At 34.3% G+C, this 11171-nt stretch overlaps 1 protein-coding gene and 1 long non-coding RNA gene across 2 annotated transcripts in view; one reads left to right on the top strand and one right to left on the bottom strand.

Moving 5' to 3' along the window:
- The first annotated feature begins 1045 nt into the window (after positions 1 to 1045).
- Positions 1046 to 5197, top strand: LOC109187729 (adenosine kinase 2-like). The gene is made up of 12 exons (XM_019338029.1): positions 1046 to 1359; positions 1683 to 1736; positions 1846 to 1892; positions 2003 to 2034; positions 2126 to 2227; positions 2384 to 2451; positions 3164 to 3240; positions 3330 to 3427; positions 3526 to 3596; positions 3682 to 3748; positions 3846 to 4029; positions 4761 to 5197. The coding sequence occupies exons 1-12, from the start codon at positions 1277 to 1279 to the stop codon at positions 4901 to 4903; spliced, it is 1026 nt and encodes a 341-aa protein (XP_019193574.1). The 5' UTR covers positions 1046 to 1276; the 3' UTR covers positions 4904 to 5197.
- Positions 4957 to 11171, bottom strand: part of LOC109187736 — a 16507-nt gene continuing 10292 nt past the window's right edge. The window contains exons 2-3 of the long non-coding RNA XR_002055304.1: positions 5029 to 5248; positions 4957 to 4993 (exon numbers count right to left, since the gene is read on the bottom strand). This is a non-coding gene — a long non-coding RNA (uncharacterized LOC109187736). The remainder of the gene's footprint in view (positions 4994 to 5028; positions 5249 to 11171) is intronic.

Below are 11171 nucleotides of genomic sequence, written 5' to 3'. Positions count from 1 at the left end.
GATTCTTCGTCCATGGCAGCAGTTGCTTTGGTAGCCAAGTTGCTATGGACGATTTTCATGGCAGCTTGGCTGCCATTTTTATAAAAAAGTAATTTAATTTTTTTATAAATAAATATTGGCAGCCAACCTGCCATGGACGATTTCCATGGCAACTTGGCTGCCATGTTTTTTTTTTTAATTTAATTTATTTTTTATAAATAAATATTATTATTTTAATTTTTATAAAAATATTAATTTAAGTTGTATCTTATATGGCATTATACGTGGCAGATGACTTAGAAATAACATGTTATTATAAGTTAAATAGATTAATTGTACAAATTTAACAAGTTTAAGGGTTTAAATGTCTAACTGAAAGTTTTTTAGTTCGAGAATCTAATTGCACTTTGGTATATAATTGGAGTCTTTGACTCTTATCCCAAAAAAAAAAAAAAATTCTTTCATCATTAAAGAAAGAAAAAAAAAAACTAATGCCATTTTCCGGTTTTTCCCCTTCTTTTGATGAATTTTAATTTAAAAAGAAATCAGTTTTTTAGGAGTAATACCACATACTCTCACTCTCTACTCCAATTTTTACTACCTATGAGCAATCGTTATGCTGTGCATCCGTATGCACCATGCATGGTGCATACGGATGCCAAAACGACGTCGTTTTATTAAAAAAACGTGCATCTCCCCTTTAAAAAAAATTCAAGTTCGATTCCCAGCAACAACATTATATTGTTCATTCATTATGAAATTTTAGTTCATAGATTATGGAATTATAGTTCATTGATAATTGAATTATAGTTCATTGATAATTGAATTATAGTTCATCGATTCTGAAATTTTTAGTTCATAGATTAGATTATGGAATTATAGTTCATCGATTATGGAATTTTAGTTAATATGTTGTTGTTTGGAATCGAACCTGATTTTTTTTTTTTTAAGAGGAGACGCAACGACGTCGTTTTTGCATCCGTATACACCATGCACCATAATTTGCCACCTATGAGTGTCATCCGATTGATTTAATAAAGTAGAACAATGTTTTTATTCATTCACTTTAATTTTAACCAATAAAATAGCAGATTTGGTGCAGTAAAAGTCTGGCCTTCAAGATCTGGGAGTCTGTATCTCACCAACCCCTCACCAACCCAAGCCCATTTGTGACGAATTCCGAAGTATATTTATATGCTCACACTCACAAACTAGCATCATTCATTCCTTCAATTGCTGCTGAAAGCGTTTGCATTTGCACTCCTTCAAGTTTTGAAGCGTTTGCAGCAACAAGGGAATGGCGTGCGAGGGAATTCTTTTGGGGATGGGAAATCCACTCCTCGATATTTCTGCTGTTGTCGACAATGATTTCTTGAACAAGTACGCACTTTTTGCCATTTCATTGATGCCCAGATCTTTAGATTTCCCAAGTTCCCATTTTTTCGCGGTTTGTTTTTATTTTCAATCCACATTGGCAAAAATCTCGTAGCTTTTCCTTCTTTCATTGGACTTGATGAACTAACTGTGTAATGGGTTGTTTGAGATCCTAGATCTGGCTGAATTTCAAGATCCTTTAATTTAGCGTGTGTTTGGTGCTTGATTTGTTTGATCTTTGATCTTGTTGTTGATCTGAATTGATGCACATATTGCTGTGGGTATTTGTATTTCTGTTTATGGCAATGACCTTTTCTTTTAACTGATAGGTACGATGTCAAGTTGAACAATGCAATTCTTGCCGATGAAAAACACTTGCCTATGTAAGTTTTGCCTAAATATGTTGTTGGACTGTATAGAATACTCTGTAATGATTGTTTTGGTACTTCAATTGATGCTGAAAGTCTTGTTTGTTTGTTTCTTTGTTATAAGGTATGAAGAAATGACATCTAAGTATACTGTTGAGTATATTGCTGGAGGTACTGTCCTTGAAACTTGCAAGTTTTGAGAACTTGTCTGACATATTCTTCTTTTTAATGATGTTTGTTGGGTTTTGGTTACATGGTTGCTTGCTAATTTTGTGTCACAGGTGCAACTCAAAATTCAATCAGAGTTGCCCAGGTATCATACTATTATTGGCTTAAATAAGATTTACATAACTGGAAGATGGTTTAGTAAGAGCATAAAAACAACTTTTGTCTTGCATTTGCAGTGGATGCTTCAAAAACCGGGTGCCACCAGTTACATGGGTTGCATTGGGAAGGACAAGTTTGGGGAAGAAATGAAGAAAAATGCAAAAGAAGCTGGTGTTAATGTAAATTTTTGCCTCTGCTGCTTTCTATTTGGTCTCCTAATAATCATATTTTTTATTTTTGTTACTTCAATAATAGCGTTTTTTCTGTTTCGGTTTTATGTAATTGGGTTACTAAGATGATGCCTATTCCTTTCCTTAACATTATGGCATGTTTAGGTTCACTATTATGAGCATGAGACTACCCCGACTGGTACTTGTGCTGTTTGTGTGCTCGATGGTGAAAGGTGAGTCTGAATGTCTGATGCTTTGCTTTGTCTTAACATTAAAAATCTTTGTCTGTGCACAAATATAATGACCATGAAAATCATTAGGCATAGATTAAGAGTTAATTCGATTTTTTGTCCTAGATTTATAGTTGACAATCCACTTTTAGTCATTTTTTTTTAGAACATCCCCTTTGGTCTTAATATTATTGTGGCATACCGTTTTTTGTCTTCCATCAACAAAATTGTTTAAAATTCATAAAATATAGCTGGTCAACCCATTTTGTATAAAAAAAATCGAAATGAATGTCAACTATCTATTTTGTTGACGGAAGACAAAAAATGGTCATGCCACACTAATACTAGGACCAAAGGAGGATATTCTGAAAAAGGACTAAAAGTGGACTGCCACCTATAAATCTAGGACAAAAAATTGAATTAACTCCATAGATTAATTAGTAAAGAGAGTAAATTAAAATTGGGATCTGTAGAGAAAATGTTTGTTAGAAAACAGTGATTCTTCGGTGCTCCTAAGTCCTAATGGCCGTGCTTGCACAAAAACTTCTCTTGGTTTTTCAAATTGGTAATGACAATAACACAAAATAAACTTTTCTAAAGAAAGGGCAATATGGAAAAGGACTTAACTCTTCTTAATGTACAGTTTAGGAATACTTTCGAACTTCTTGACATGCATTATTTGCCTAACGGGATTATGGAAAAACTAACTCTGCAGGTCACTAATTGCCAACTTGTCGGCTGCAAATTGCTACAAGTCTGAACATTTGAGAAAACCAGAAAATTGGGCGTTAGGTATGCTTCATTTCTTATACGGAGCAACTTGTACTATGTCCAAGTTCTAAATTCTTTTACTTTAAGCCAACATTTATTTTTGTATATAGTCGAGAAGGCCAAGTACTACTACATTGCTGGATTTTTCCTCACTGTTTCCCCGGAATCCATTCAGCTTGTTGCTGAGCATGCAGCTGCCAAAAACAAGGTGTGATTCTGTACGCAAATCAGGTCAAACTATTTCCGATTTTGTTCTTCTAAGGCTGTTTCTGAATGAAAAAACGTTGGGTATTTTCTTAATTGTAGGTGTTCATGATGAACCTTTCCGCTCCATTCATTTGTGAGTTTTTCAGGGAAGTCCAAGAGAAGGCTTTGCCGTAAGCACTATACTGTATAATTTTAAATAGCAATTCAATAATTGATAACAGACATTGATTCACGGTTGCCATTTTTGGTGTTTAGGTATGTGGACTACGTCTTTGGAAATGAGACAGAAGCAAGAACCTTCTCAAAAGTTCATGGTTGGGAGGTAATATTTGTTTTGCATTATATTTCCTACTATTTAATAATAAATGGTGTTTTGATCATTTTATATTACACCTAATGATATTGCTTTTGTGAACCAGACCGATAATGTTGAAGAAATAGCTTTGAAAATCTCCCAGTGGCCTAAGGCATCGGGAACACACAAGAGAATCACTGTTATTACTCAGGGCGCTGATCCTGTTGTTGTAGCTGAGGACGGGAAAGTAAAGTTGTATCCTGTGATAACGTTGCCGAAAGAGAAACTAGTTGACACTAATGGTGCAGGTATGCTGTCTATGTGATTTCTATCGCTTATAAGTCCGCTTATAAGTTATATAACTACTTTTTAACACGAGGCGGCCTGAACCCAAAGTCACGAGTTCGAATCCTGTAATAAAGTTGCCACAAGAGAAACTTGTAGGCACTAATGGGGTGGCAGGTATGTGGTCTGTGGCTTCTACCACTTGTAACTAGTTTAACACGAGCCTTCCTAAACCCAAGGTCATGAGTTCAAATCTTGTGATAAAGTTGACACTAATGGGGTTAGTTATGTGGTCTATGTGACTTCTACCACTTGTAACTAGTTTAACACGAGCCTTCCTAAACCCCCAAGGGCATGAGTTCGAATCTTGTGATAAAGTTGCCACAAGAGAAACTCGTTGACACAAATGGGGCAGCAGGTATGTGGTGTCTATGTGACTTCTACCACTTGTAACTATAACACGAGCCTTCCTAAACCTAAGGTCACGAGTTCAAATCCTATGATAAAGTTGAAACTAATGGTGCAGATATGTGGCTTCTACCGCTTAGGCACTTGTAACTAGTTTAACACAAGCCCTCCTAAACCCAAAGTAATGAGTTCTTCAAGTCCTCCAACCCCAAACAATGTACGCCATAATGGTGGGCGGGCATTAATCAAGCAAGCACAAAATCTTTTATGTTGCTTCATTAAACTGCATATGTAATCGAGGCAAGGAAGGAATCCATTGACACTTAATAATCTTAAACTTTCTCAGGTGATGCATTTGTTGGGGGATTCCTGTCACAGTTGGTCCAGGAAAAACCGATTGCAGAGTGCGTTAGAGCAGGTTGCTATGGAGCAAACGTGATCATCCAGAGGCCTGGCTGCACATACCCAGAGAAGCCAGATTTCCAGTAAGGCATTCACTCGCCATCCCGGCTTTCCTTAATTGTTTGGGAAGATGATTCTTGGTGCTACTTCTGCACTTCCATTGAGGCTAATATTATACTGTGATGTGATAGTAGTTGGCCTTCCATTGCAACTTGCAAGGGATTTTCATTGCTCCTGCTTTGCTCTTTTGTCTTATTTTCTTAAACAACAATCCACCGTTCAATAAGCAAGCTAGTAGAATGTATGTTTAATGTTCAATGGGTGATGCTCATATATTTTGGATTTACATTCATTGTGGCCCATCTACTCCATTCTTTTCTACATTGACGACTTTTACACCTAATTTTCCTCTTCAACTGTTTGAACATTATTCTGTACTGAGTGGAAATTAGGAAAAATTGCATTTCTTAACAATTGTTTTCATAAGGGTTTCTCGAATTCTCTCTCGTCTTTGGTTTTCGACTGCTCAACTTTTTACATGGCCGCCACCTATGTGAAGCAAGCGGATCGGAGGCAGCATCCGATCGTCTTCCCCTGTCGCCATCTACACTGCAGACAACGTTCGCCTTCATTGTCTTCTCTGCAGCCTTCATCGTCTTCTCGTCCATTCTCCGCCTTTGTCGGTTACACCATGCCCCACCCCTCCATTTCTACCGTTACCGGTCGCTACTCCTTTATTTTTGCATTGTTGTTTCCCTTTGTTTTGTTTTACTGGTTTAATTTTGTTTGCAGTTTTATGTGTTTTTCTTCTCGTTGTTTTGACGAGTTTATTCCTCTTGTTTACTTGGTGAGTTTTTTTTTTTTTTTTTCATAAAGTGTGAAACGATAAACTTGGTCATGACGTATGTGAATATCATCTTGGGTGACAAACATGACAATGAAAAAGACTCATCTGAACTATGATATGCAATTCAGCTCGATGGAGATATTGTTATAATTATTTGAAAACTCATTTTTTTGTTTGTTTTTTCCGTTCTTCCTTCCCTACTTGGCATCTTAAAATTTATGCAAAAAGTTAACTAGTGAGGATGCTTTTAGAAACCAAAAAGATAAAAAGAAAGATTGAATTTAAAGACATTAAGGTTAAAAGTGCCAATTTTTATTTTTCTAGAAATTATATGTTCTCAATCATCATTTGATTTTTAGGCTAGCAAATCATTCGCATTCTCAATAGTTGGAGATTTAACCTCAGATTTTTGTGGGTCCCAACATCCACATCATCATCCATTATCTTACTCAATCACAAAATCTATTCTTTCCATTAGTTTTAAGTTTTTTCACAACTTTTTGTGGACCCACCATTTTATCTCCATATTTTAATTATTTCTTTATTTATTTGATTTATAAATTTATGAATGAATGAACATGCCTAAATATGAAAATTAAACAAATAATTGCTTAAAAATTTCATTTCCAAACGTAATTAAAATAAACATAGTACGTCTAATTAATTAATACGATAGTTATAGAATGAAAATTAAACAAATAATTGCTTGAAAATTAAACAAATAATTGCTTAAAAATTAAACTAAAAAATTAAATTGAGAGAAATATAAAAATAAATTAGGAGTAGATTGAAATGTGTTAAAATTTATGAAAAATGTGATATTTATAGTAAATAATAAAAAAAATAATAATAATTTAACAAAGAAAAGAAAAAAAGAAAAAAAAAAAAAGAAAAGAAAGAAGGTGTGTCGTTGCAATGGCAACCGCGAAAATTAAATTTCAGATTGGCCAGTGGGCCACTATGAAAAAGCTTTTTATTTTTTTATTTATTTATTTTTTTTATTTTATTGACAAGGGTTTTGGTTTTGCAAGAGCAAAACTTCTCCAAAATTCTCCCACTCCATTTGTCAAAATTTACCCCAAGAGATTTTATTATTCTAAAATGTGGTGAAGATCCCCTTATTCGGGATGTCCCAATACAACTTGATTCTTTTTATCCTAGATTGAGCCACATTTTCACAAGTGGACCATGATTTTTGTATTTAATTTTCAAGACTAGTCTTGTATGCATTTAAACTTGTTGCAATGATTATACTCAACTCTGGGGATCACATGAAGCCACCTAACATTTTGGCATTAAAAACTTGTAACATTATAAGGGCATCTCAAACTCAAGGTTTTTTTTTTTTTTTTTTTTTTTTTTTTTTTTTTTTTTTTTTTAACTAAATAAGAAAGTGAAAAAAAAAGTTGATAATTTGGAAGGATTAAGATGTTGGAAATTTTTAGTAAAAATGACAATTTAAGTATTTACAAATATATGTGAGATCTACTTTTGATTGTGTCGAGAAAAGTGGATTCAGGTTCTTCGAAATTAGACGAAGAAATTAATATATTGTACACTCAAAATGGATAATATGTGGATGAGAGATTGATTTTCAAAGTAAACCCATTTGAGTTGGAAAATGGAATTTGGAATGCTTGGAAGTAGACATGAACACGGTTCGGTTCAAACCGGACGGATCGAACCAAACCAAACCGTGTACTGTTAGAATCGAATCCGAACTCGAACCGACACCGGAACCCAAAAGGTTCCAGTTCCGGTTTAAGGAATTCTAGAACTGGAACCGCCGATTAAAATTCGGAACCAATGTGAATCCTTTCTAACTTGGAATTAAAAAAAACAACAACACATTAAACATTTAAAAAAAAAAAACACGGTATTCTAATCGGAATCGAAACCTTAATATAAAATTTTGATTCCGGTTTGGAATTTGTTGGAATCGTGAACCGCGAACCATGGTCACGGCTACTCGGAAGTAGCCTTTGTCCCACATTGGAATGGAAGGTTATGCAACATAACTAAGGGAATCACGCGCTGCACTATGCATACTTCCCAAGCCTTTGTCCCACGGCTACTTGGAAGTAGCCTTTGTCCCACATTGGAATGGAAGGTTATGCAACATAACTAAGGGAATCACGCGCTGCACTATGCATTCCCAAGCCTTTGTCCCACATTGGAATGGAAAGTGGATTTTCATAAGGGGGTGTTTGGTTCAAGTTATGCAACATAACTAAGGGAATCACGCGCTGCACTATGCATACTTCCCAATGGGTCACCCATCTCGAGATTGCTAGAAGTCAAGCACGCTTAACCATAAAGTTCTATGGTACCTGTTGCCATATCCTACTTAAAACCAATTGGTGATAAGTAGGTGGACATTAACCATTTAACGATATCTCTCCATGGTAAGCCACAACACCACACGTCTCGAATCGAGCAGGGGCTGAACTCGGCCAACCCGGCCGATGTGTGAAAGATGTAGAAAGTGGGATAGATGGTAGAAAGTGTAAACGGAGATGTGGATTCCCCGAGTGTTGAACTCAAGGATGGCAAGTCGGAGTAAATAGAGTGCAAGACAATCACGTGTCATAATGCATTAACAAAGTAACTAGGTGCAAGGAGTGTAGGTGGGAGCATATGTGCAAGGGAAAGAAGGGAACAAGGAGTGCAACAAAGGAAAACAAGTAAAAGAAAGCAAAAGAAGTATAAAATAAAAGGGGGAGCGAATTGGATTGCCCAATCCCTTGTGTGTGCAATGAATCAACCTAGGGTGCGGCTAGTGTTGAAAGAGTCATGTGAGATGACTTCCAATGTCGTTCACATCACGATTACTAGGTCTTTCATAGGCGTGGAACCACCATTCTGTGACCACGTTCCTTATGAGTATTTCAACAAACACCTTGTCTACATCTCATTCCTATCTCCGTCCTCTTGGATCTTAGAGAAGGGAAATGCAAGGAAGACGAGTCTAGGATTAAACCACAATCTCTTGTAGACCTAATCCTACTCAAACCTCAAGCATATGTTGTACACCATACATAAGAGTCCATACAATGTCTCCTTACAACAAGACATCAACACATAGCCACACAAACTAGATCAATACATATTCTACACAAGGCAAAAGGATCCAATTCACAAATAAAGATCTAGCTACTCATGATCAAGTTAAATAACCCAAACATTAGCAAAATAGGCATCCACAAATAAGGCAATAAAAGAGTAGAGATTAAAGGTTACCCAAATTGCAAAGTTTAGATTATCCAACAATCCAAATAGAAGATGAAGATCCACTCAAGATTTGCTTGAATCCACCTCTTCTTCTTACAAATTTGAGAGCTAATCTTAGAGAGAAGGGAGAGGAAAAACTAACTTAATCTAACCTAAAAATCTAGTGAGAGAAATATTGAAAAATGAACAATGAAGATGCATATAGATCTGAAATTTTAGCTTTAAAAACTTGTCAAAAAGCCTATTATTTCCCATTTACTCTGGCGTCACTGCGTGACGCGTTGCGTAATTGGGGGTCCTGACACGATTTTTGCTGATTTTGACTGCCTAAATGTCTGAATTGGCTTTCGTGGTCTTCATGAATGTTGTAGCTCTTTGAAATGCCGATCCAATTCCACTTGAATCGCCTCATTTGAACACTTCTAGCTTCAGATATGATTAATTACCAAACTGTCACCAAAATGTCCCGAAATTGTCAATATTTTGCTGTTTTCAAATAATGTAACCAAAATTAATCCTTGTGCCTAAATTTAAACAAAATAAGTTATTCTAAGCATATAATCCTAAAGGAATCTAATTATAGCAAAATATTACTCCTAAATACCCCATAAAAGTGACACAATTGTAACACTTATCAACGCCCAATATATATATATATATATATATATATATATATATATATATATATATATATATATATATATATATATATATATATAGGGACGCACTCAAGTGCAAATAAGTGCCCAGGAAGGAAATGCGAACGAATCAGCGCGCGGCACGTGTCCAGATCTAATAACTTAAAAAAAAAACGCGGTAGCATTTTCGTAAATAATTGAACATCGAAGTGCAAGTAAAATATCTTATAAGTGCGCCTATTTTCACCTATAAGTGCATGTAATTTTGCCTTGTTAGCATTCACTTTCCGCAACCATTCATGCACCTGGGTGTGCTTATAACTATATGTGCAACTATTTATAACTATAGGTGCAACTACTTATTATAACTATAGGTGCACCTACTTTCACCTATAAGTGCATGTAATTTTGCCTTGTTAACATTCATTGATCTGAGTTCAGCGGGTAGTAATACTCCTGAAAACCACACGCAAACATTCATACACCTAGATGCAACTACTTATATCTATGTGTGCAACTACTTAGAACTATAAGTGCAACTAAGTATTGATGCTCAGTGTAAATTTTTACTTGCACCTATAATACATTTTACATGCACTTGTAATACATTTTACTTGCACTTCGATGTTCAATTATTTACGAAAATGCCACCGCGTTTTTAAAAAAAATCAGTGTTTCTCATCCATTAGATCTGGACACGTGGACGAACAGAATCCATTCCTATTTCGCGCCTGGGCGAGCCGTTCGCACCCGAGTGCAAGTATATATATATATATATATATATATATATGTATGTATATGTATATATATATATATATACATATACATACATACATATATATATATATATATATATATATATATATGTATATATATATATATATATATACATATATATATATATATATATATATATGTATATATGTATATATATATATGTATATATATACATATATATATATATATATGTATATATGTATATATATATATATATATATATATATATATGTATATATATATATATATATATATATATATATGTATACATATATATATATACATATATACATATATATATATATATATACATATACATACATATATATATATATACATATACATACATATATATATATATATATATATATATATATATATATATATATATGAGTTAATACCAGCCAAGGTCCCTTGAGTATAGTGGTTCCGCTATCTATGGTCCTAAACTTTCAAATCAATCCTTCATGGTCTTTCAACTTTAAAAAATTACCTGCAATAGTCCAATTGTTAGTACTTCCGTCTGAGCCTTGAAATTGGAGGGCATAAACGACATTTCACAATTCTCACCCAATTTAAATCATTTCCCATTATAAAATAGAATGTGTTCTTACACTAATCCATTTCTTCATTTTCTTCTTCGTATTTCTTCCTCTCCTCCTTCGTAATTTTGCTTTCTATTTCTTCTTCATATTTATTCTTCCTGTTTCTTCTTCCTATTTCTTCTTTTTGTTTCTTCTTCCTATTTGTTAACATGATAAATATTAATCAATAATGTCTTGTGGTTCAAGTACTACAAGGAGAAGATATAATGTTAGGGAATCTATAGATATTCGACAATATGAATGTGGGAATGAGCTTG

The sequence above is a fragment of the Ipomoea nil genome, unplaced genomic scaffold, assembly GCF_001879475.1.
Source record: "Ipomoea nil cultivar Tokyo-kokei standard unplaced genomic scaffold, Asagao_1.1 scaffold0191, whole genome shotgun sequence".
NCBI lineage: Eukaryota > Viridiplantae > Streptophyta > Magnoliopsida > Solanales > Convolvulaceae > Ipomoea > Ipomoea nil.
This window is presented reverse-complemented; position numbering and strand designations above follow the sequence as displayed.